General features: G+C 48.6%; 10 protein-coding genes across 10 annotated transcripts; 3 read left to right on the top strand and 7 right to left on the bottom strand.

Annotated features, from left to right (window-relative positions):
- Window positions 1-237: 237 nt before the first annotated feature.
- Window positions 238-1,095, bottom strand: FOBCDRAFT_217210 (uncharacterized protein). The gene is made up of 3 exons (XM_031175767.3): window positions 744-1,095; window positions 544-693; window positions 238-496 (listed from the first exon to the last, which is right to left on the bottom strand). The coding sequence occupies exons 1-3, from the start codon at window positions 962-964 to the stop codon at window positions 364-366; spliced, it is 504 nt and encodes a 167-aa protein (XP_031046900.1). The 5' UTR covers window positions 965-1,095; the 3' UTR covers window positions 238-363.
- A 1,195-nt stretch (window positions 1,096-2,290) lies between these two features.
- Window positions 2,291-3,923, bottom strand: FOBCDRAFT_217208 (uncharacterized protein). Its single transcript, XM_031175766.3, has 3 exons — window positions 3,483-3,923; window positions 3,351-3,432; window positions 2,291-3,292 (listed from the first exon to the last, which is right to left on the bottom strand). The coding sequence occupies exons 1-3, from the start codon at window positions 3,749-3,751 to the stop codon at window positions 2,621-2,623; spliced, it is 1,023 nt and encodes a 340-aa protein (XP_031046899.2). The 5' UTR covers window positions 3,752-3,923; the 3' UTR covers window positions 2,291-2,620.
- Window positions 3,924-4,214: 291 nt separating this feature from the next.
- Window positions 4,215-4,524, top strand: FOBCDRAFT_217206 (uncharacterized protein; the record flags this gene model as incomplete). The annotated part of the gene is made up of 1 exon (XM_059609477.1): window positions 4,215-4,524. The coding sequence occupies one exon, from the start codon at window positions 4,215-4,217 to the stop codon at window positions 4,425-4,427; it is 213 nt and encodes a 70-aa protein (XP_059466928.1). The 3' UTR covers window positions 4,428-4,524.
- Window positions 4,484-6,687, bottom strand: FOBCDRAFT_217205 (uncharacterized protein). The gene is made up of 2 exons (XM_031175765.3): window positions 5,749-6,687; window positions 4,484-5,631 (listed from the first exon to the last, which is right to left on the bottom strand). The coding sequence occupies exons 1-2, from the start codon at window positions 6,297-6,299 to the stop codon at window positions 4,848-4,850; spliced, it is 1,335 nt and encodes a 444-aa protein (XP_031046898.3). The 5' UTR covers window positions 6,300-6,687; the 3' UTR covers window positions 4,484-4,847.
- A 6,954-nt stretch (window positions 6,688-13,641) lies between these two features.
- FOBCDRAFT_20507 (uncharacterized protein) lies at window positions 13,642-14,349 on the top strand. Its single transcript, XM_031175760.3, has 2 exons — window positions 13,642-13,842; window positions 13,890-14,349. The coding sequence occupies exons 1-2, from the start codon at window positions 13,759-13,761 to the stop codon at window positions 14,277-14,279; spliced, it is 474 nt and encodes a 157-aa protein (XP_031046893.2). The 5' UTR covers window positions 13,642-13,758; the 3' UTR covers window positions 14,280-14,349.
- Window position 14,350: 1 nt separating this feature from the next.
- Window positions 14,351-16,781, bottom strand: FOBCDRAFT_217190 (Alpha/Beta hydrolase protein). The gene is made up of 9 exons (XM_031175759.3): window positions 16,513-16,781; window positions 16,389-16,454; window positions 16,226-16,339; window positions 16,102-16,176; window positions 16,023-16,050; window positions 15,635-15,970; window positions 14,947-15,585; window positions 14,758-14,894; window positions 14,351-14,709 (listed from the first exon to the last, which is right to left on the bottom strand). Exons 1-9 carry the CDS (start codon window positions 16,705-16,707, stop codon window positions 14,497-14,499), a joined length of 1,803 nt encoding a protein of 600 aa, XP_031046892.2. The 5' UTR covers window positions 16,708-16,781; the 3' UTR covers window positions 14,351-14,496.
- A 278-nt stretch (window positions 16,782-17,059) lies between these two features.
- FOBCDRAFT_217189 (ribosomal protein L24e-domain-containing protein) lies at window positions 17,060-18,533 on the bottom strand. The gene is made up of 3 exons (XM_059609476.1): window positions 18,408-18,533; window positions 18,151-18,262; window positions 17,060-18,095 (listed from the first exon to the last, which is right to left on the bottom strand). Exons 1-3 carry the CDS (start codon window positions 18,410-18,412, stop codon window positions 17,556-17,558), a joined length of 657 nt encoding a protein of 218 aa, XP_059464397.1. The 5' UTR covers window positions 18,413-18,533; the 3' UTR covers window positions 17,060-17,555.
- An 80-nt stretch (window positions 18,534-18,613) lies between these two features.
- FOBCDRAFT_20492 (mitochondrial import inner membrane translocase subunit TIM14) lies at window positions 18,614-19,259 on the top strand. Its single transcript, XM_031175756.3, has 3 exons — window positions 18,614-18,735; window positions 18,789-18,916; window positions 18,967-19,259. The coding sequence occupies exons 1-3, from the start codon at window positions 18,685-18,687 to the stop codon at window positions 19,103-19,105; spliced, it is 318 nt and encodes a 105-aa protein (XP_031046889.1). The 5' UTR covers window positions 18,614-18,684; the 3' UTR covers window positions 19,106-19,259.
- Window positions 19,260-19,525: 266 nt separating this feature from the next.
- Window positions 19,526-21,157, bottom strand: FOBCDRAFT_289682 (uncharacterized protein; the record flags this gene model as incomplete). The annotated part of the gene is made up of 4 exons (XM_031175755.2): window positions 19,526-19,913; window positions 19,962-20,636; window positions 20,682-20,728; window positions 20,777-21,157. 4 exons carry the CDS (start codon window positions 21,155-21,157, stop codon window positions 19,526-19,528), a joined length of 1,491 nt encoding a protein of 496 aa, XP_031046888.2.
- Window positions 21,158-21,432: 275 nt separating this feature from the next.
- FOBCDRAFT_316731 (SPOC like C-terminal domain-containing protein) lies at window positions 21,433-24,292 on the bottom strand. Its single transcript, XM_031175753.3, has 7 exons — window positions 23,563-24,292; window positions 23,458-23,518; window positions 22,896-23,411; window positions 22,454-22,845; window positions 22,196-22,407; window positions 21,679-22,142; window positions 21,433-21,631 (listed from the first exon to the last, which is right to left on the bottom strand). Exons 1-7 carry the CDS (start codon window positions 24,048-24,050, stop codon window positions 21,614-21,616), a joined length of 2,151 nt encoding a protein of 716 aa, XP_031046886.2. The 5' UTR covers window positions 24,051-24,292; the 3' UTR covers window positions 21,433-21,613.
- Window positions 24,293-24,297: the final 5 nt, after the last annotated feature.

Genomic DNA, 24,297 nt, shown 5'->3' with positions numbered 1-24,297 from the left:
CGTTGAAAGTTTTCAAGCTGAGTGGACTTCAATACTGGAATTACAAATCTCAGAGGTGACTGAAAGGCCCTGAGGCCATTGAGCAGGGGCGTTGCTGGTCATGTTCACGAGAAATCCGAAGGCATTTCTTTGGCAGTCTTGCACTTGATGGCACTTTATGTTCCCTTGTAACTGTATATTCCAATCTAAATATCTTCTGTTACAATCTTGTCCTTGTGAAAGACTTTCCCCCTCTAAGATAGAATTGAATCCATGATGATCTATCCAGACGCCAGATACAGTCCAAAGCAAACCCAAAGCACAATTCCCAATCTGGTAATACCAAACGTCCCAGTCACAATTCAATCACATCATAACACCCAGTTACCAGTCCCAGTCGGGCTCAGTCTCCCTCATCATGACAGCTCCGGCTACTTGCTCAGACTCTTCGACATAGTAGCTTGAGTCGCTTCCGATCAATGTCAAAGTTCCGTAGACAATAAGGCGTCGGCATTTCCTGTCTCTTGTTAGTTGAGCCAGGGTCATAGCTACAAGTATACCTACAATAGTCCTGTGATGCTCACGTTTCCGTAAATCTCCAAGTCCGTAGCCTCGAGTGTTCCCACGACTCGGAGCTTTCCACAGCCCTTGATCTTGTCGTTGGCAACAGTGTATCCGTTCACCAAGATGTTTCCATAGGCCTTGACCTTGCCACTGTTTGTTTGTCAGTCTCAGATCACACTCGGGAGAAGGATCATACTCACTCGCATCTGATGCTTCCATTCAGACCAAGGCTTCCATAGGCGTCAACCTTCTCTCGAACGATCACATCGCCGTTCAAGCTGATGCTGCTTCCAGACTTGACGGATCCAACAACCTCAATGGGTCCGTTGAGATCGATCTCATGGTCGCTCTTGATGCTTCGAGATCTCTTGAAAGCCGGGGGGCTAGCGTAAGAGGAGGTGGTGTTGTAGTAGCTAGCCATATTCAAGACTTTCAGATCTGTTTCTTTGTTTCAGGCGTTCTCGCAGAAGATTGTAATTGTTGTTATAGTGATAGTGTTTGCAAGCTATTATGCAAAGATGTGAGTGAAGATGGAGTTGTGAAATACTGTCCTTAGGAACAAGGACGTTCTTCTTATACTTCATGTTTTCAACCCGTTTGCGCAAAGAGGTTGAAACTACACATAGGCACACTGGAGCCTCAAGCGACTCACGCCCATACAAACAACCCCTTGCTATGTTAGCCCCAGCCATAAGGCATATCTTGCAGGACGATATGGGACCCTTATTACTCAAGCCAGGCACGGGACCCGTAGATGGATACCGAGATGCTGGGCACTGAAGCAAAAAGGCGTGACGCCTTATGCAGGTTGGAGCAATAGAGTAGAGGCTTATCGGGCTAGCCAATGGAGATATGCAGGTCTAGAGAAGGATGGGAGGGCTAGCAGTAGTTTGTGATTCATCTTGAACCTACCTACCTACACCGGGTGACCAAGTATCAGACTCTTGATTGGCATTTCAACTTTATTGTGATTGATTCATTCCAAGATAACCCTACTCTTATGTTATCGCTCTTTAAATCGACATAATTGCCATATTGCCCAAGCTCATGAGTTTGGAAGAGACACTCAAGGCACTCTTTGTGGAGTCCCCAGCCTAGAAATGTCTAACAACAGGGGTGTATTAAGTCGTCCTATATCCAGGACCGAGACCAGGACCAACGCCTCATTCTGTCCCACGAACACCACCATTTCACAATCTCGACAATGAACCATGACTGACTAACTTCATTTCTTGCATTCACATGCCCAATGCGTCATAAAAGACCCAGAATTTGGGGAGCCAGCTCAGCAGGGCCTGTAAGCTTAGGACTCATTTTACTGGTGTTTGCCTTGGGAGACATATCCCCTTGAGTATACCGAATTGTCGATCAGTCCGCATCTAATTCTGCTGCCTTGATTCTCGGGCGTAGTCTAGTGTACCGTACCGTATCGCGCTGCAGGCATTTTAGCATTGAAACCCTTGTTCTCGTTAAGAATCGCCCGAGGCTGTACAGCCTCTTAGTTCCGTTAGTCTACATCGACTTGTCCCCAGTTGGATCTGCGCCTCAGCCCTATGACTGACCTTTTCTTGTTGTTAATTCGCTGATGCTGGAGTATCCCCGTTTAGAGGCGCACACCACCTTGTTTCCTTCTAGAAGACGCCAAGCCATTGCCCAGGACGCCCCATCGTTGCCTAATAAGCAGTCAAGGCACCTATACGATATCTCGACATTCCCAGCTGCGATGAATTTGGTGTTTCATATCTGCCTAAATATCCCTTCATATGATCTGGCAAGACTATTTTAGAGACGAACTCCTAAAAATGGTATTCATACGATAGCAGAGTAACAAAAAAAACCTAGTAAAATTACATAGAAAAAGCACTATAAATATCAAAAATTATGGTCACTTGACAACGAATTCAACATCGTCAAGTAACCACGCCCTGAATCCTTCTGACTCCGATCGATAAATGAAACCGGGGTATTAATCCCTCCATCTCAAATCAAGGATATTCTCGACACCCTTTCCTTGCTCCCCACCAAGTTCGTCTTTGTAAGGCTGATATAGCCTTCTAGAATATGACGTCTCAGTTATTTAATCTCCGCCCACGAAGCCCAGGCCAATACCGCTGCAGATGGCAGCAAATGCCCAGACGCCCGCATACACGGCAGCTCCAGAGGCATCGACACGATACAAGGTCTTGGACGAGGCGAGGAACGTGTTTACTGCAGTGACAAGGGCGACGACAATTGTTCGACGAATAACAACCTTGGTCTTGACAGTGTAACCCCACACATTCCACCAAACGGTCTCCCCGAGAGATGCAGCCACGGGATCAAACTCGTTAAGCTTGTCGTCCTCCTTGGCACGTGCTGTCGTGGCGAAAGGCGCAAAGATAAAAGTGCTGGCGGCGATGCCGAACAGGGTCGTCACGGGGAGAATGGCAGCGTATGAAGCATTGTAGGCGGGCTCCAATGTCGGCACTCCTGAGTAGTTGACAACCAGAATACGAGGCAGAATGAATCGTAGCGACAGGACGAGGACAACGGTGTAGATGCCTGTTGACAAAGCCGCCGTGTACGTCTGGAGGGGAAGATCGAGAAGCTCGCGGTTGGGCAGACCTGCAGCAGCGGCAGCCGAAGGTGTATGGATAGTAGAGAGCGGGCGAAGCAGGAAGAAAGGCACAGCGATCGAGAGAACGTCAATAGCAAGAGCCGAAGCCGAAATAGTCCAGTTGAGCTCATAGAAGGTTGAGAGGAGGTAGTACTGTTCATCAGTCAGTTTTTTGCTGGCCCATATTTTGCGACGGGTGGAGTCAACTGACGTGAGGGCCGTGGGCGAGAAGATTCAGCATCGCAACATCCAGGCTGTCCAGCTTGCCATACCATCCCAATGTCAACTCAATCCTAGCATCACCATCAGTATTTCTTCCGCTTCCCAAGCTTATCTGACTCACACTCTCCATCCGGCAAGAAGCGAAACCTCTGCCCAAGTATCCTGGCTTCGGCTCAGAGCAGCAAGCTCGCCGTTGGTAAGCTCGCCCAGCAAGCTATATCCAAGCGAAGCCATCGCAAAGCTTGTCGCAACAGCGAGAGGGAACTGCGCCTGGCGGGGGACCACGTCGCGAAAGGTGCGCGGAGGTTGTTGGACCTCCCTTAGCGACGATGGAATTGTCGTCAAGGCTGTGTCATCATCGCCAGCCGCGGCGCTTCGTCGCGAAGTCATGGTTTAGGAGTTGAGACACGCCACTTGTCTAGGACAAATATATACTAGGTATGAGAGCGTCGCGATGGAGAGACAGCAGGGCGCTGATAGTTGGTGATGTTTATGTATCCGAGGTAGGTAGGTAGGTATTTCTTGTGCGTCAGGGAATATAGTGACAGCTGGAGCGATAGAGTGGGGGTGATCCAATAGATGTGACGTTGACGTCGTTCCCGTCGTCGTCAAGGGTAACTGACTTCATTTTCTCCACACTCAAAACTAAGATGACATTGGGTTAGTCGCCTAGGGGAGGCAAGAAAACTTTGGACCTTTATCCCAAGTGAGAAAAAAGACTAGGTAAATTTAGTATATTTTCGCAGGCCATTAGACCAGTTAATTTTGGCACCCTGGCTTAACGTCAGAAGTTTTCTTGCTCCCTGGGGGTCGCTTCACCAGCCGACTAAGATGAATTTTCTTCCTCCTCAAGATGATGAGCGTCTTCTTCTTCTTCTTCTTCTTCAACTTAAGATCTATCATTCGCGCTTCAATCAAGTGTGGCCAAGAGAAGGAAGCTCATCGCTTTCTCCCATCTTGCTATCTCCATCAACAGTCCTGTCACAGAAGAGGCTGCATCTTCTTCTGCTCCGTTGTGACTTTGAACTGCGTGATGTCTTATCACCCTCTCATTCTTGTCAATTGATGCTTCTTCATTCCTATTCATATCTCATGGTGATTCAATGTTAGAACACGGCAATGTGATTCTCGATATTTGATTTCCATTTGATAGATAGGTATTTATTTGGGTGCCAACTCGACGCCTGTCCGGATCCTCACTTTAACCTCGTGGCGATGCAATCTCATCTAGCTCCTCAATCCCCAGATAACCTGGGCGAAGCAAAGAAGGGCCTTTCCAACTCATCGGTGCTAAAGATCCGTGGCGGAGCTTGGTCCACCTCAACCAACACGCTGTATAGGTATGTGTACATATAAATAAGAAGGAATAACGTGTATGTCCATCGACGTCATCCGATATATAATCCAACTCCAGAGCCAACATGCCCGACCCAAGAGATATACTCCGTCCCAATCGTTAACCCATTAGTGATGCATACAAAATCTTTCATTCCTCCATGCGACCAAAAACACCATCGTCATCATCTTCACTACGACCGCGCGAACGCATCTCGAAGTCGTCGTCATCCATGACCGAATCACCGCTACCGTCCATTCTGACGTCGTCGCTAGGGCGTCTCATCTCACCACGAGTGAAACTCTCAGGCTGTCGACTTGGAAAGCTGTTGATGAAGCTTGCAGACAGAGACGCTGCCTGATCCAGGTATTGAGCTGGCAGCGGAGGAACGGGAGGGACATCAGCAGGAACCATGGCAGGTCGGGATCCGTTGTTGCTACCAAAACTGCAGCTCAGAAGCTCAACTGCAGCAGCCAGGTCCCGATCGTCCTCGCCTGTAGCGTTACGCCCGGAAGATCCTGGGCGGTGGTCATGGCTTGGCTGGCGGTAGTGACCAAATCCTGAACCGTACGGCACACTTCCTGCTCCGAAGGACGCAGCCGAAGCAGACTGGAAGCTTGTCGCGTATCCGCCATTGCTGCTGAAGCGCTTGTTTCGGTACGAAGTGCCGTCAACGTTGACACCTTCGGCAAACGGAGGTGGGGTAGTGTCGGCAGAGCTTTGTCGCTCAGCGGGATCGGAGCACCCGGACGCAGCAGGCGAGGATGAACCAGCTTCACTCTGGAAGTCCTTGGTAGACTCAGGAGGAGTGTCAGCGCTGTTTTCAACGCCGTTCATGGTAACCAGAACAGAAGCAGCCTCAAGCAGTTGAACCTGCTGGTGCTTGGAAATGAGCAGCTTTGAGGTCAAAGCCCACTCAGGTGTATGTTCCCACCTAGACACAGTCAGTGACACCAATCATGGATACGAAACGTTACACGCCAAAAACAGCTCTCATCTCAAGATAAGAGCTGCTGTGCTGGGGCAAGTCATTGGGAGGAGGGGGACCAACAAGTGCTTAGTCAAGCAACTGCTATGCTTGTAGCCTTTACCGCACTTGTCACAGCGAACCTCAACCCTGTTGCTCTTCTTGCTCTCCTTGAGAGTCTGGCCATCACTGGCACGGCGTTGACGAGCCTTCTGGAACTTGGTAGTTCCCTCATCAGCCGAGCCCTCATTCACATCGTCCTCAATGGCGCTACCATTGAGTTCTTGCTTCGTTTCGGGTATCGACTTGTGGTTCGGGAGACTAGCGGGGGGGGAGGGAAGGCTGCCGACGAGGGCAGCACGGGCAGCAGCGCTCTTGGACATCCGGCGTCCACCGTTGCCGATGGGCAAGGCGGAAGAACGCTCACTTTCCCGAAGAGCGGCGGCGATCGCGGTCACATTGGTATTCGGGTTGGTGACCGACTTGCGTCGAGTCACTCGGTGGTTGGCGTTGAGAGCACCTGTTAGCAGCGAGTGCGAGCTCGTCCGAGCGTGGGACTGACGGCCGGGCAGGGCCGACGATGTGGACGACATCGGAGAACGATTCTGAGTCAATGGCCTCGAGGACTGCTGCATTTCCTGAAACGGATGAAGGAGATCAGCAAATCTGGGCCTTGGAAGGTTGTTCTGCCATCTGGCAGGTCATGCACAGAGAGATCATGACAGGGCAAGATCGGGGTATGAGGTAGGGCTCGGGTCGGTTTCCCTCCGAGGATTGAGGGCAGCGTACTTTGGATGAGGCCATTGCCGGCGACTTGGGATGGATGTTCAGGATTCGACCGACTTCAGTCGTGTCGATCTCGAACTATGTGTTTGGATTGGTGTTGTTAGTTACTCTTGGGCTTAAGTTTGTAAAGTGAGGTTGTCAAGTGTCAAGTGTTGAAGAAGGAGAAGTAAAGTCCCAGAGACAAACGAGAAATAATATTTTGGGACACCAGCCAAGGTGTGTGGCAGAAGGTGCGGGGGAGTGTATCTTGGCTCTGAATACATGGCTGTGTGATTTTATCACCTCGCTAGTACCCATTGAGGAATCACTGAACATGACCTTGGCCTTGGAAGTCTGAGAGGGGCCTCCCTCTGTGGCTCTACCTGAATGAACCAAGTAGCCAAACAAGCCTGGAGCGGCCACCGGTTCCAACGCCTTCTCCCCCAGGCCCAGGGGCATCCATCCATTCAATGGCGACAGGTGGAGAGTGTAACGCGAGCCAATTGGTTGGCTCCGTTGCCCGAACTGAGTTGCAGCAAGGAAGAGGAGTGGAAGAGCGCCTGATCTGGGGCGTGTCCTTTGTAAACAGTGGGCGTACGATGCGCCCTATTAAGGAACTGGCCAGAGAGAAACGTCGCAATCGGACGGCAAACAGGGGCTGAGCCATCCTCCCCTTGTTGTCGACCTGAATAGATAGATATGTGAGAAGGAGATACGACACGATAGTGCCTGACTCCTTTTATGAAGAGGAAGTTGCAAAGGCATAAACTTCATTGTTGACAATCAGGTACCATTTACCAGCGAGAAACAGCGGCGGGTGAGGGAGATGGACTACGGGCGGAAATCCGAGGTACGTATCCCCTCATTCCCCTCTCGTGGTGCATGAGGCGCTGTGCTTTGCGCTGTGCCTATGATTGGATCCTTGGATAGGCTTTTCTCGATAAGGTGTGAAATTGGTGATGGTTCTCTTTGTGCACCATCATAAAAAAGAAGTGCAGACGTGCCAGGGTCCTCTTGTCCGCTGCACAACGTTGTAGCCAGGGGATGAAACTAACCGTTTCCCTGGAGCAGCTGTATCTCAACTCATCAGGTCCCGTCTGGACAAACGTTGCCGGTCGAGATGGAATAAGAGTTCAGCGGGAGCATCTCGACCAAGTGCGATGGCAAGAGAGCCGTGTCGGGTCGGGTTCTCATCGTCCGTTTTTCTTGTTGGGAATTATCAGCAGTCAAATCGTCTCTGTTATGGACGATTCTGGGCTGATTCGTCACCCGACGCGTTCATGTTCTCATCCTCTCGTCGTACATAATACAGTACACGATTTTGTACAGTTCACTCACTGCACTGCACTTTCTGCCTGCTCTGGTCGTTCGCTCTCCATTTCCCCAACTTCCGAGACGGGTAGAGTGGACAGTGGCCCCGTGGCCTAGCTTGGCGAGGCCATCCGACGTCCGCTCCAGGCTTAATCCAGATGGACAATGAAAGCTCGCACTGGGCGGAGAGGGTGTTGATGAAATGAACAAGGGAGGACTGATTTGGAGATGGAGATGGAGTGGGGTGGTGTTGAAGCCTGGGGAATCGAAAGAGGGGCTGTACACTTGTACGGTGTGTCTCCGTACTGTGCTGCCAAGGTGCACGCTCACTCTCATTCACTTCGCTGGAGCCTGGCTAGAAGGCGATGGCAGACAACTTCAGACTTCAATCCTAAGACTTATGTGACAAAAATATTTAGAATATCTTAGGATTATCTTAGGGAGATTTAATAAACCTAGTCGACTGTTTGCATAGAATGTTTTTTCCCTGATTCATGGTCTTAAGTTTTCAGACACCCAAGGTCGTGTAGGAGAGGGTTGCTCGATGTGTCTCGATGCGCGAGCCACTTTCACCATCTAAAGCAATAGTTCGATGCATGTCGATAGCATACCTGGAAATGACAGTACGCTTCTATGCGGTGATAGCGAACCTGTCTCAGATTCTGCTTCCAGGTCCAGGTGTCCTTCTCGGCCCTCGATTTGATTCGAGAATTGTTTAGCTTTTCTTCATCTCGACCCAGTGACCGACTCATCTTGCATCGGATATTTTAGAAGCGAGCCGAGAATCTTAACCGAGAATCCTAGGGATCGATTTGCCCTACATCGAAACTTGTACTGCCTCATGGAATAAACTTTTCCGTCTTCTTGTGGCTTGAGGTCCCCCACGGTACAATGAAGCCTCGGTTCCGTTTCTGGAAGAGGGCTTGAAGTAAACAGATAAGAGAGACAGTAGCCCTTCAGGTCAAGGATGAGAGAGCGTAACGAGGCTCTCGTGTCTCTCGCTAGCTGTGCCAGCTTGGGACGCGTCTAATAACTCGTCAGACCAAGGAGCGATGGGTTTGTTTCGAGCCCTGTTGTGTGGAGGTTTGGAAAACCTGTTTCAGTGACCTTTCACGCGTAATCCTTTCCCATGGGTCGCATGAAGTTTTTATGTTTTGAGTTTAATTGTGCAGTTAGAATTGCGTACCTGAATGGACTGGATGTTACGTGGAGTTTAAACGCGAGCGGCTCACATCAGCCGTATCCAGGTACGAGAGATTAAAATCCAGCGGTAAATTGAGCATTCACAACCAGTCATTCATGAATGACTTGTAAAATCATTTCAAATGCCAATAGGAGACTGTACCAATTCGTCTCATTGCATTAACGTCCTGACCTGACATGGAATGAATCCTCTATCAGTATCCGTACTGCGGCGTACCACTTACACGTGGTGAAGATCCCCGTCGCTTCAGACCTAAACCCTTGACCTAACCCTTGACCCTACTCCTTTTTGGTTTAACGTCCCAACTCAAGCCAAGGTGAGGAGGAGCCCTGATCTGATCAGATAACGCTGTTTCTTTGGTCAACTGATCGCTGGGCTGGGCTGGGCTGATGTTTTATAACCCGGCCCGGGCATAGTTTTTTATGTCTCTTGTTGTCGGGCAAAAGTTAGTTGGACAGGAGTTCTTATTCGGCAATGGCTGATTCCAGGGCGATCCAAGAAGAAAGTTTAAGACCCCTTCTTTTCCAACTTTTTTTTTTTTTTTTTTTTTTTTTTGTCTGAAAGCAATGACAGCTGTTTGCTGGAACCACAAATTCCATGTAACCTCAAAAATTATTTCATTGAATGCGTAGGAACGTATTACTGTTAATTTATATTAAAACCTCGCAGAGAACATTCTCGCATTTCGAGTATGAGATACCGTCTCTATCTTCATCATCAGTCACTGGATTTGCATTTCCCCGAAATGGACATGGGGCGTGTATATAACAAGACGCCCAGAAGGTTTAGCTGCATATCTTTTCATGGGCCTCTCGTCAGCTACGCCTATTACACTGTGGCGCCGTCATCTCGAGCCTGAACTCTTTGGGAACAGTAAAAGGAGATGCCCTGAATTTAGCTGCCACCGCAGTCTTTAGCCTCTAGAGCGCAACTAAGGCGCAGCGCGGAGGCTCCAGGCATCACTAATAGAGAGGGGAGCTGAAAAGGGAACCGTGCTCAGCAGGGTAAGAGAAGTCCGTCGGCTTATTGCTCAATTACAAGATGGTCTCTTTGACGACACGCAATGCACTGTGCCTCTTGAAGAAAGAAGCCAGATTAACCAGATTCTCACGTAATAAGGGAACAGAGGCAAAAGGGATGCGGGTGTGTGTATGCCAACGCAACAAACAACCCGAGCGATGGATGATGATACCTCAGAGGAGAAGCGGTTGAAGTGTCCCAGTGGCCAATGTCAAAGTGTTGATGCGCATCTTTTGTGGCAATTAGCTGCATGTATTGTCGAATCCTAGAGCTCTCTCTAGTCGCAGTTGCATTCACATTCGCAGTTCGATAGGTTCGTGATATTCAGCCAGGATCGTAGAGATACTGTACACTTTGTTACCCCTCAAATGGCTAAGATCATCCCGTCTATGTTCTAAGCCTGTCCTGGATGATTGACCGGTCTCACCTGACAAGCCTACCGATTGCTGGTCACAAGGACCATCAAGAGGAGGCATCGCATCGTGGGGAAGAAACCTTGACATGTCTATTCCTGTTGTGCACATACGAAGCACTGATGATAGTTGTGGAAGGTGTAATATCAAATGGTGGACTGCCGGGTTTCTTAGTCCAGTCTATCGAGATCTCTCTTGTTTCTGTTATTGTTGATTTTGCAAGACATGAATGGTATGTTGACTCGATCAAAAGCAAACCAAGGCACAAAGTCAATTTTTAGCAGTCAAGGTTTACAACATGTTCCTGACTATCCTCCGAAACCACTACTGTCTTGAGATAGGGCTTCGACGATCAATTTGAATCCCAGCTCACATCGGAAAAAAAACTGCCAATGAAGCTATGCCCTCCAATGCCAATTTTTTGCAACGATTGGGCTTTGACACACGGAGCTAATGATCTGTAGCATCGGTTGGAATGGTTACATTATTCCTTGGTGACTTTGTATCTTTCTTACACAAACAATGCCGAATTAGCTTTGAGAATTGGTAACATGATTTCAACTTTTTTATTATTTCAAGTTTGTGATACAATGACGCCATCAAATGGTCTCCCCTGGCCATGGAACCCTTGTCGAAAGGCATCATGCCGTGGATTCTTGACATTTTCTTCTCATGTCGATTGCTCATTGACTTATTATTTTTTTTCTGACATATGATGTAACTCTGACATGAGAGTGAACAAGAAAGAAAATACAAACATGCTCAAATTGGTGTGGGAAAAAAGATGGATTCCTTAAAGCAAAGACTCCATCAGAGCCTCAGAGTGGAATCCTGGGACGCATTGGGAGCTTCTGATCTTACCTTGAGGGAAGCCAATCAGACTCAGCAAACATTCCTCCACAGTTTACCAATCTCGATCCTCGATCCTGTCTTGGCTAGCAAAGGATTGAACAGAAAAACTCCCTCACTGCCGTGCGAGTATGCCGGTTATTGGCTAACTCTGAGACATTGGCACGAGGGCGTCGAGAGTGCCTACAGTGCATTGCATCTGAGCGCATTGTAGCGCAACAATGGCCTGAGTCCAGTGCTCCCTCTCGTCCTGGATGTCTGTTCTGCAATGCAAATCACTGGCCAGCCGCCTGCACTATGGCGATCCGGGGTGCTTGATAAGGCACAAGCACCAGCACCAAACAAAGACCAGCTCTCGCAAAGACCCGCTGCCCGGTTCACAGGCTTTTCCCTATTGGAGTATGGTTCTACTCAAGAGGCTTAGCCGGCTTAATGACAGCTGGGGCCGGGTGGATTTGTGATACGCCAGAAACACGCAGTTCAGTCCAGTTCACCAACCCAACAATAACCTCTTCCCCGGGGGCAGAAGACCTAACACTAATCCAAAAGGGTTCGATGCAAATGGAATGTTCGGTCACGACCCTTGGTCTACAGGGCAACAATGAGCGTGATGGAAGTGGATGATACCGAGTTATTCATGGATGGTGTAATATGAGCTGCAACGACCCAGAATATCAACCTATTCGGACCTTTGAATCCACTCCTATGTAAGGGAACTCAGCGTACTCAGTGCTGTATGGTACAGCGGTCACGGACTACAGACAGCCGGTTTGTACAGCACATACCGTACCGCGGCTTAACTCGTACCACCGGCACTTAGATTAAGATGCCGCCTACTACTGTCGGTTCAGAGCGGCAGTGAAGCTTGTTACCCCTCTATCACGACGCGGCCGCTGATATGGATATGGTTGAGCGGGACTCGCACATATAGCGTCGACAATACACACAGGGGTGTGCGTGCTTTACACTTGCATCACAGCAGGGATTCTAATGAGAATGTGGATATTCCTCTCAGTATCCGTCTTGATAAGAATGGGGAAATTCATGCCTCAGTCTACTGGAACACTGACAATGAGTGTTTGAAGGATGCCTAGACGATGCTACTTGACATGTTACAAGAATCAAGAGCAACGTAAGCATGTTGGGTGTTGTCGACCTCTTGCTATGTTCCTGAGCTGTTCCTGCATGACATGGAAGCTCCGTCCACGTGGTATCATATCATTGTGTTTTGGAATCTCCTCGCATCCGGCCCAACGCGAAGACATGACAAGGATTCCCATCACTGTGATCAACCATTAACTGCTACAGGCGTTCCCAATGCCATGGTCTAGTCTGCCAGCTCCCGTAGATCAGCAATGCTTATCGGGCTCGGCCAGTTTAGAACATGGGACGAAGGAATGTTGGGAGGGGACCCTGCCTCGGCGACGAGCCCTACGATGAGCCCTACGACGGGTGCCCGAATTCCTTGGTTCCTTGATTCTTATTCCAGAAACTTGATAACCTTTTTCAAGCTCTGTGGCTTGACGATTGTTGGCTGCAAGTTAAGTTGTTGATGAGGCTTGACTGGATTCCATGGAGACCACATATTGCCCTGAAATGCAAAACCAAGTAAGTCATGGCGTGCTTATCTGAGGATATGAGCTCAAAAAGGTTATTATTTGCAATTCACCGTAAGTTTCGTCAACAAATAAGGTCTATGGCCTGTAGTTACGCAAGTGTAGTCATAAATTGGTGACGAACAGTCACTGCCGATGTCGGAGCACTAGCTGCGAATCGTAAGAGCATATTTTTGTCTTGTGAGGGCGTGAGGGTATTGTAAGAAGCTTCCGTACTATCGGTTGTTTCAGTGAATAACCTATAGAGGAGTTTACTCTTTGATTATTTTGAATTTCTAGTCGGCAACAGCGAAGCTTCATCTTCTGTGGCAGAAGCCTTCATACCTGGTATCTGCCGTGTTCCTGAAGAGACGCCGATCATGACATCAATTCACTCACAAGCCACAGCAACGAAATCAGAGGCATTTTCAAAGACATCTCGTGTCAGCAAAGATAACCATTATCCTGAAAACAAATAATAATTATATATTGTTTGCTGCCTGTATTTAAAGCAAAGTCACACACAGGAGACGGAACATAGCCGCGCCGCAAGATCTACAGCCTAGCTCATGTACCCCAGATTAATTAAAACAACGTTAGTTTCGATTTCCGGCGGGCGCTGGAGCCTTTCCCATGTCCAAATCCGTTGACACACGGAAAACAGAGTCAAGATAGCGATGCGAAACACTTCTTGTAGCAAGCAGACCAGACCAGACCAGTACCTTACAAGACCACCCCCCACGCTGGCCAGTGGCGTAGTGACGACTGTATTTTAATAATTTGTGAGACTTAAAGAGTGAGGGAAATACTTTTTTTTCATTACTTTTTTATTTTCTTTTGGAGAGTAAAAGTCAAATCTGTTGTTACTGCGACGACATAGTTTACGAGTAGTCAACACGTGTATCTAAACTTCACACAATACAACAAACATCACAACATGCCTGATCAGGACGTATACCGCAAAGTCGGCCGAGGCGGCGCCGGGAATTTTGTATCAAGCAAACCTGAAGATGCCGCCAACGTAAGCTGACCTTGCACAATCATCTCTTCAGCATCTCACACTCTCAGGCCGATCTTGAAGCACAGAACCTAGCAACAGAAGAAGTCCAGCCATCCGCCAACGGCCCATCACGAGCTGGCCGTGGAGGCTTCGGCAATTACGTCAACCCAGAGGAACTACCAGATGCCAAAGAGCAAGACGAGATGGCTCAGAAGACAGCGGCTGCTGTGAATGCAAGTCTGAAGAAGAATCACGTTGCGAGGGGAGGACTTGGTGGGAGAGGTGGAGCTGGAAACTGGAAGCATGCTATTTCGTTTGAAGAGGAGGAAAGGATGAGAGAAGAAGAAAGATTGAGAGGTGAGCAATTGGCCAAGAAGGTGAAGGAGGAGGTTGATCAGGGTCTAAGAATGCCTGAAAAGGCACATCACGGACATCATGTTAAGCATAACGAACAATGAGGCTTGCTAATGGCAGCGGGACGGCCGGGACTCGGGCTAGAATGCTTAGAGCCATATGGGTTCATTTTACTAGTTAAATTCTTGATTCATATCTTGTGTCTTTCATATCGTTCTAGTCATGTCCACAACTCTCCGCTAGATAGAACTAATGCTTCATCTCGTCTCACTGAACCTTCCCGAGGTTCGTAAGCCTAAGGACAAGGGAACCTCAACCTTCTCAGAAGGCCTTGGGAAGCTCAACCTCTCTTGATAACTTGAACGCAATCGAGCTGAGCTCATCCAAACCAGCCACATCTTCTTCCAACCCAGGCATCTCGAAAAGATCATAATCGGAATCACACTCGGCACCAGCAGGGGGCAATGTGCCCTTCTGGAAGTATTCTCGTATATAAGTAAGGGAGCATGCTGAGGGCGCCGCCAACGAACAATGCTTTGGCTCAAGTTAGACAGAGTGACACAGAAATAGGAGGATACTTACACCGTAGGAGTTCTGCTTGAGAACAACTGAGCTGGGGAACTTGGCAGAGTTGTTAAACGCACTCTGCAAAGGCGTCACATTATCTGCCATATTGCCAATGTATAAAATTGGATGGGCAGTATCACCCCTAAAATCGGCTTCTCAAAATTAGTCTTGTATCTCATATCATGGGTAATAGGGGTGATTCACCATCTGTAAACTTCCACTTTGGCCTCGTCTTTCTTCCGACGCAAGACACACGAAAATTGGAGTTGACTGCTCCCGCCCAACGACTCTTGTGTGTGATTCTGTCAAAGTAGTCTGCAATCTCATGTGGCGTTTCCGTCACAGGCTTTGAGTCCAGACACATAATAGCAGGGAAAGCGTCGAGCTCCATAGGGGTCTCAAGGGGCATAGTTGCAGGAGTTTCTCCCAGTTCGCACATATCTCCGTTGAGTTTCTTGTTTTTACCTTCCATCACCATCTCATAATAGGGGATTCCATCGCCCTTTTCTAAAGAAGCGAACACACGAGCAAGTTGAGGGAACTTCTTCAGCGGAGCATAAATGGAAGTTTGGATAAGGCGTTGGAGATGGGAATAGGTGATGAGGAGAGGTAGTTCAGGGCCGGAATCGTGAGTCCAAGCTGGAACGAGAACAGGCGACTTTTTGAGATGGGCGAGGAGACTGCTTCGACGTTCCTCAATGGCTTTTGGCGAGCCTGCATAAAAAGCACATTTGAGGGGCCCGGATTTATGGCAGGCTTTATCGAAGCCGTCGAAGATCATGTCTGTGTCAGAGACAAAGTTGCCGTGATCCAAGTTGAACCAGTCGTGATAGTCAACATTTCCTGGCTCAAGTCAGTCAGAACTACAATGCTACATATATCGTAAACTCACCGTCGCTGACCAGTCTCTCAACACGCTCAGGGTATAGTCCAGCAAAAACGCCACCAAGAACAGTGCCATAGCTGAATCCCCAGTACCGTAGCTTCTCATGACCTGTCTTGTCAAGAATTTCTAGCATGTCTCGAGCAATGGATGCACTACCGAGGAACTGCATAAGACCAGTTTCCTCCATGGCCTGCTCACAAGTTCCGGAGTAGGCAGATGCTCGGGCATAGGCATCGTAGATAAGACCTGGGTGTTCGTCGGCAACGGGTGTGTCTTGGAGACTCCATAGCTTTCTCTTTTGAGAAGAGCCCCAGCATTCAACTCGAGGTGTAGAGACGCCGACTGTGAAGCGTTAGATAGCTGGTAGTGCTTGATAAGGACTGGTATAACTCACCTCCACGGGGATCGAAGCTGATAACGTCCTGGAATTATAAGTATAAAGCTTGGCCAGAGTTTCCGACTTTTCAACTTACATGGTTGCCACCGACAGCCGCTTGTAGGATATGTCCCTCTTTTCTTACAAAGGAAACTCCCGATCCGCCAGGTCCCTACGTCCATAAGTCAGCTCCTGAAGCTTCAGGCACAAAGAGATCATACTCCAGGATTCACAAAGAGCGGGGAAACAGGGTTGTGATTTGTCTTGGCCGGTAGCTTGATAACACCAAGGACAACTCTCTTATCATCGGAGGGCTCAAGCCAGTCCATTGGGACCTATATCCAAGTTAGCATATACAACAGCAGGATATGGTGAATTACTAACGTCAAGTCTTGCACACTCAAACTTTTCATAACACGGTTCCCAATTGAGTTTTCGGCTTGGCTTGACCTAATTTCTTTATTAGTCTACCTTTTGGATTTCTTATCCATGGTGTATGTATGCTTACATCGCTCCAAGTCCATGGCTTGTCTGCTGGATCCTCGATGTTCACTGGATAAGGATAAGGTCGGTGATGGAAGAAGGTGATAAGACAGACAGCCGCCAAAAGGCCTAACACGGTGGAACAATGTGACTTCCGTGGTCGTTGTTGAAGTCGTCCTCGTAGAAGAGGCGTTGCCTCTACAGTCGCCTTTTCACTCATAGTAACAAGCCAGCAGAGCACGGTCAGATCAAGGTTACTCGCTTCAAGCAAATCAAGAATACAAGACACTACTCGCAAACGCAAAATCACAAAACAGAAAAGATGTAGAGATAAAACCAAGGAGAACAAAAAGGGCAGAAAGAATTGGACCCTTGAGTCGGTCGGACACCTCCCAGTTACGAATTAAAGCCTTTTGCCTAAGACATGCAGCGGCTTGATAAGAGATCGTCAGCCGGCAAGCAGGCTACTAACCCAGCAAAGTAAAACATGGCCTTTCAGCCCGCCATGAGAGTCTGTCTAGGGCCTCTACTAGGCTTCTCCTTGCAACTGCGACGCTCAGAGTTCTGCTTACGTCGTCCTATCACACGGCAGTTTATTCCAATCACCTAATCTGGCATGGGTCATGAGATCTCATTTTGATCTTCAATGTCTTCCTAAACTAGTTCCCCGCATATTCCGGCTGAACAGCTGTTTTCTCCTCAACTGTTGGTCTTGACAAAATAACATCCAATTATTTTATTCCCATCTGAAAAGGCTCCGGAAACAGCAGTGTTTGGTCAAAAGTGTGTAGAGCGACAACGATAAGAACAACTTGGGCTACTTGGGCTTGGGATACTGGAACATCAATCATTCCCGCCAAAGTCACATCGCAAAGAAACCAACTCGCAAATAAATTGGTGTCGGTGTGTAACTCACGACGAAGAAAAATGGCTTTTCTATAGTATCCCAACGCCGTGGTATGCCTTCGAATCAAAAACACCCATAACGCCCTGTCTCGTAGACCTCTCGCTGTCTCTGCCATGTAAAACTTTTCTCTTTCAGATTCTTTCCCCCATGACTTTGCCCACTCAATCGGCATCCATGTCGATATCGTCCATCTCGTCATCCTCGTCACCGCCCTCATCGTCTTCATCGTCGAACATGCCGCTGTCGCCCTCTTCGTCCTCATCGTCATCCTCGTCAACCTCAAGCGCAATGGCGACCTTCTTCTTCTCGCCACCGAAGGCCTTGGTCTTCTCGCGGTCAGGCTCCATCTCCTCGATCTCCTCCTCAGTCATGCCCAGGTCGCGCAGGCGCTTCTTCTCGCTGCCGCGCATGCGGGGCAGGAGATGCTCGTTCTCGGCGACCAGCTTGCGTGCGAGGGTAAGCTCACGCTCACGCTTGCCAGCCATGCGCTTCTTGTAGAAGACGCGCTCGCGACGTTGGCGGATCTCGGACACACGCTCCATGGCCTTGAGGGTCTTGGCCATGAGGTCTCGGTCGTAGCGAACGGGGACGTTGCGGCGAGCGGCGAACTGCAGTGTTGAGTCGACAGTCATCTCCTTGCCGGCGGCCTTGCGGAAAGCCTTGGTCCACTTCAGCTTGCGAGGGTTACGCTTCATCTTAAACTGCAAAAGTGTATCAGCGGCGAGGTCTTTGGTAAGTTGAGCATTGTAGACGTACGTTCTTGTGGCATTTGCTGCGACAGAAGCGAAAGACTCTGGCATCGTTTCGCACAAAGGTGATACCTTTGCTGGGATAAGCAGGGCGACTGCAAAAGTAACAGGTTTCGATTCTGAAGCATTTTGTTAGTTGTAGTTCAAGGTAGAGCCTGAGTCGCTATATCACTGGTGCTCGCTCTCGCAGAGGACGAACTCCAAACATTCTACCTCTGCAAGGACCAACATCCGATATAGAACTCTTCAGCAACAAAGACGCACCTCATTTTGCCTGGGTGGTGGTCTGAAAGACCAAAACAACTTCAATTCAACGTCCACCCCACTGGTTTGAACAGCCTTCTCTTTTCCGCGGTCAGTCAAAAAACTTTTTGCTCAAACTGTCTTATCGATAACAGATTTGCACCCCGGACAAACTTTTGTCCCCGCGCCCCTCTGCCTCCGGTCCGCGCCGGCTGGAAAAATCAAGTGGCTCCGATCTCGACTTCCGAATCACTCTGCGTCACTAAACTTATTGTCGATACCACAATCGCTCTACAAAATGGCTTCTGTTATGGCTATAGGTGCTGGCGCTGCCGTCGCGGCCTTTTTGGTATGCTTGCAGTGATTCCAGGCGGTGATTCCGGGTACTAATATCTCTTACAGGGCCGAGCTGGTCTTGTCGCATGGAGGCGATCCCGAGGCGGCGTTGGAGCCATGGGCAAGGCTTTCTACAAGGGCGGTTTCGAGCCCAAGATGACCAAGAAGGAGGCTACTCTCATCCTGTCTCTCAAGTATGTCTTGATCCCACTCTTCTCATTCCCAGCCCACTAATATCTTCCAGCGAGCGAGCTGTTACCAAGGATAAGGTCCGAAAGGCTCACCGAACTCTCATGCTTCTTAACCATCCCGATCGAGGCGGCAGCCCCTACCTTGCGACCAAAGTAAACGAGGCCAAAGAGTTCTTGGACAAAAACAGTTAATTACGATCATGAAAACTACTCCCCCAAGTCCAGTATTCGAGTCACGAACCAGTTACCAAGGATGTTATCAGAATCATCAATGACTGGGTCTAAGCATGGGCGTCTGGCCGCGTGTGTATATTGTACACTACTTGTTTCCATAGCGATGGCGTTTGTTGGGTTTAGAGGAAGCTCTTTAGAGCCAGGTGAAGGTATATGCCGTTGTTAAAAGCTATCAAGGCTCGACGCTGTATGAATAAAGGGTCCTAAAGACCCGTTCTCTTCTCACTCCGGTTTTTGTTCTGGTGGTACTTGACATAAGTCTCGAAATGTCATCTACCACCTTTCAGGTCCTATTTCGTTCTGGGAATTGCCAAGTTGATCATCTGGAGCATTTTCTGGCTGCATGTCTTCCATCTCTCCTAGCTCCAAAAATATCCTTCAGTCCACCTTGCTGAGCATCTTATTGCTCAACTCCTCTTCCTTCCGAATGTCTTCCAGTGCAATACCAAGCATGGCACAGAGTGTGTAGTGCGCGTCGTTTCCTGCATTGTGCAGGTGCCTATGGGCAATATCAAGATCGTTCAGTACGGCACTGAGACTTCGACCATTGGTTGAACCACGCCAGGCTTGGTGAATGTCCTGAGTGTCCACCGGTTCTGCCAGCCCTCCAAGGAATCGTAGGTCCAAGCCCAGTTCAGTGAAGTAGGCGATGTCCTGTTTCACATCATGTCCGACGACGACGATGTTCCGCTGATCATTAAGCCACGGGTTGAAAATTTCCATGATGGAGTCTGCAGCCGTTGCATTTGTTGGGAATGTGCTCGTCCTATGTTACAGTTAGTAGCTGGTTGGAGTTTGGGGACGGCGTCCTTACCCAAAGTCGAATGCGCCAGGGCATCCCTTGACGAACTGATAGTTTCGCAAACCAGCAAACTCATAGACTCGGAGATGGTGAGTCTTGATTAGAGGCCACCAGCCACGGCCGACAATCTTAGGATCGACGCCTTTGGTGTCTCGTGTGTCAAGGATAGCGATACCAATTTCAGAGACGGGGTTGGGCTTTCTTTCAAGGGCCTCAACATCGACGCAGATGAAAACAACGTCAAATCCATCGGGATCTCCCAGAAGACCAAGACATCTCTGAGTGTTGCGAAGCATTCGTTCTCGGTGACTCTTCTTTCTTGCAGCCTTGTCGGGATCTGTCCTGTTTCTGGGTGGAAACCCGGACTTGACAATTCGAAACTTTGCTTTCCATGCCAGTTGCTGTTTTGGGGTTGCCACCTTGAAGCTTTTGATGTCATCTTGGTCGATGGCGGGCCATGGCCGAGCATCAAGGGATGTCTCTTCCTCCGATCGTTTCAAATATCGAGGGCGTGGGGTACCATGTTCGCCGAATTTGAGGTAGAACTTTTCCATGTTCACACCGGGGGGGATCTTGAGGGAAGTGTCAAGCTCGAAGTTAATTTCTTCAAGGAAGACTTCGAACTGAGCGGTTGGAATCAAAAGGTAGGGGTCTCTAGCCGGCTCCTCTGGATCATGAAGATAGAAGCTTGTAAAGTTAGCACTATAGATAATATTGACCGGATTGACCTACAAGTCCCAGGTTTTCCCGAAGAGGATTCTGGTGAAGAACGGCTTTGTCTGTAGATTGGTGAGCCAGCGGAGAGTTGTTAAAACTGTAATACGTACACGAGGCTTGTTGGCCTTGCCCACGAAGCGTTCAGGATATGAGATCACAACTTTGAATGGACAGAAAGTGAAATCCTTGGAGACCGTCTGGCAGATGCGAAACTTGGAGTTATCAAATGCCTTTGCCTTTTTCTCTGCAAGTTCGCGCCGTCTCGCAGCATAAGTATTGGCCTCTTGTTGCTGAACAGTTTGAGAAATCTGTTCTCTTGTGGCTTGTCTCTGACGCTCCATCATCCCACCGTAGTTGTTGTCAGCTCCGTCGCCGACTGGGTTGTCTGAAGTTTCGTTGTCGTCTTCTTCGTCTTTGGGTCTGTCCTCCAACTTCACACCGTTGCCTAGAAGTTGCTGCAGTTTGGCCAGCTGGGCATCGAGGGCCGACATGTCAGATGAAAATTGAAGGAATGAAATCAAAATTCAAAGAAGTAATAGTGAGAGTTCAACTGGAGGAGCAGTGTTGAAGAGTATTGTTGTGAAATGGAAATGAAATGAAAATAGTGGCGCTGAGTTGAGGCGAAAGACGGATGTGGTGAAGGTTGAAAGATGGCGGCGTTAGAAGGAAGGAGACACGAAGGGATAAACAAGAAAGGCAGCGAAAAGCACCGTCTCAATTTTGGCGAATAGAATAACGCCCAGTGCCCTATGATTCACTGCGAAAGGGCATTAAACAAGGTTTTATTGAGTCAAACAGAAACTCGTTTGGCAGGTAGTAGATGAAATGCCACTGCTTGCAGACGGCCCGTTACATGAGAAGGATAAACTTCACACCAGCCAATCAATATATTGGTACACAAACGCCCACTCCTTTTACAAACAACAGATACATTTGCCATTACAAGACTACTTTAATTTGTAGAACTGTTCAATGTCAGTACATGTTAGATCGTCAGATTTGAAGAACTTACCTCGTCTGCATCTTCTGGTGATACATCAGACACCTCTGACTGCTGTTTATCAATGAGACCAAGACGACCCCATCGGACCTTAAACCAGAAGTCTCGTCTGTCGCCTCCAAGTGTCCCGGAGATGAGCTGCTTCTTCATGTCTTGCATGAAAGTATTGTATAGGCCTGGTTCTTCGAGGTTGATGAGTTCCTCCCTCATGACGCCAAGACATTCCAGAGCACGTTGATACTTGGCATCCCCAAAGCTCTCCGTGACAAACGTAGAGATGATTGCGCCCATCTGCTTTGCTGCCTCCTCGATTTGAGAAAGCTCCTCGGTTGCAGCAAGCATCTGCTTGAACTCGGGTACTGCGTTATCAGGGCTAATGTCGCCCTTCTCCTCTTCGCCCAGCAGAGCATCCACATCAAGACCAGAAATGGGTTTGACGGTTTCTCGGCCACGCTTTCCTTTGGCCTTGGGCGGAACTGATACTTTTTGTTAGCCATGGTACGTAATCACTAAAAGGACTGGCACAAACCTTTCTTCACATCTGCAGCTTCAACAAGAGCATCCACCTTCCTCTGAACTGTTTCAATCAGATCTTGAGTTGGGTGAGAAAATCGCAGCAAGATGGAAGGAACATCTGGAACTGGTCTTTCTGGGTGCAGTGCTCGTGATTTCACGGCATGGTTCACCCTGTGAACCGTAGGGTTGAAAGTCTCGTCAATGGAGACGTATTCATCTGGATCGCTGCGGGAGTCAGTTGCCGAAAGGTCCAAGATAGCATGGAACATACCCCTTGTCATCTAGTCCGTATGTCGACAGGTCCATTGCGTCGACATAGTCGCTCATCGCATCACTCAGCTCATCCGTGGGCAATAGCCTGTGCGTTGTAAGGGTCTGGCCAGTAACCGTGATCACCTTGTCCAAAGGAGGAAACTGGTAGCTTCGGATGTCCTCTGCAAATGGCAGTGGGATATCGTACAGGCATTCCATGTCTGGCTCCACACTGGGTGCGAGCAACACCAACAATGGATCTTTGCCATCTTTGGTCACAATTCGAGCGATTGCATAAGACTCAAGCTCCGAGAGGGCCCATACAAGGGACGAAAGGGCAAGAGCAGATTTGGCATCGAACTTGCGAGCTACTGTCACGCAAGTCTCACCGAGGTTAAGGAAAGGCTCGTACTGGAAATTATCAGCACTATAAAGGACGGGGTATCCGGTGATAGGCATACCTTTGAGCATGGAATGAAGCCAACGATTGAGAAGCTCTTTTGTGTGTCAATCTTGGTGATATTGTATTCCGACTCGCTGATATGCACTGCAGTTCGGCCATATTCATAACCCTTGGCAAGATCATCAAACTCAACGTCTCGTTTTCCTCCTGGTGCATCTGGGTCATTGACTTTGTAAGAACGAGCTTGCTTCACAGCAGAGAACTCAATTCCCTCCATATCGTCAGCGTCAGCTTGCGTAGGTTCAGAATCCGGTGCACCTTCTGACTTGACAACGACTGTGCTTGCAGTCAAAGGTCGCGCCAGCTTGGTCTTGAAATATCTTTCCACATTGATATTCAACGCAGCAGGAAATGTGTTGGGGTCTCCGAGGGTAAGAGGACCATCATAAGTCTTGTAAGGCTTCACTGCCTTGATTCGTGGGGTATCTAACTCGTCGATGGCCTCTGTAATGTTTGCAATAACTCCATCTTGACAGTCATTGACAAGCGATCTCAAGGCTTGCTCATTCTCTTTCTGTGAACTTTTAGCTATGGTCCTCGCTGTCTCCCATCATACTAACCTTTGTGCTCGGCTTATCCTCTTCCTTAAAGCCGTATTCCGGGTCATCAAAGTCTACTCCCCTGTATCATGTTAAAAGTGTCGTTGAAATATCCATTCAACTTACAGGACAGTGAGCTGGATGTTGGAGTCATTCATCTTCTTAGAAATGTCACCCAAGTCATCCGCATCCATTGGACCTTGGCCGTCTGTGACCAAGAAGATTTTTCTGTTCCACTTGAGCTTCTTTGTGAATGTGTCAATCATATCAACAGCCAACACAATGGCTGAAACAGCATCTCCAGACCATGTATTGCTCGGCTTGACAAGTGATTGAAGATTCCTCAGAGATGACATGGTCATCGGTCCCAGCTCCTGCAACACTGCGATGTTCTCATACCCATCATCGTCTTGTAGCTTGTTGTCAGTCTCATCTGTTCTCAGACCCAATACGCCAACGCATAGCGTTTTCCTGTTTGCTGCCACGATGTCTATGATTTTGTCCCATACGTATTGCATACTGTATTCCAGATCAGACTCTGATCTTCCACTCTGAGTTTGGGCCATAGTCGACCCAAGGTCCAATATGAAAACGGTCGCTTCCTTCTCAGCCATGGTGGAGATGGTTTGTATGAAGCCCGGTGATACGGAAAGAATGTCAGAAGACGGGAGACGGGGTCAAGAGTTTTGAAGTCAATCAAATCTCGCTATGATGAAAGGGATTATAAAAGAGTGAGAGATACTTTCATAAGGCCATTCGCGCTTTTAAATGAATGGCAACCAAAAGAAACGTCTCACAATGAATCCTTGTAATCGCTAGGCAGAACCACCCCAATATGTACCAAGGCTGGTGACCCATCGC

The sequence above is a fragment of the Fusarium oxysporum genome, chromosome III (genome assembly GCF_013085055.1).
Source record: "Fusarium oxysporum Fo47 chromosome III, complete sequence".
Classification (NCBI taxonomy): Eukaryota; Fungi; Ascomycota; class Sordariomycetes; order Hypocreales; family Nectriaceae; genus Fusarium; species Fusarium oxysporum.
The sequence above is the reverse complement of the archived record's forward strand: the minus strand, read 5'-3'. Positions and strand labels throughout refer to the sequence as shown.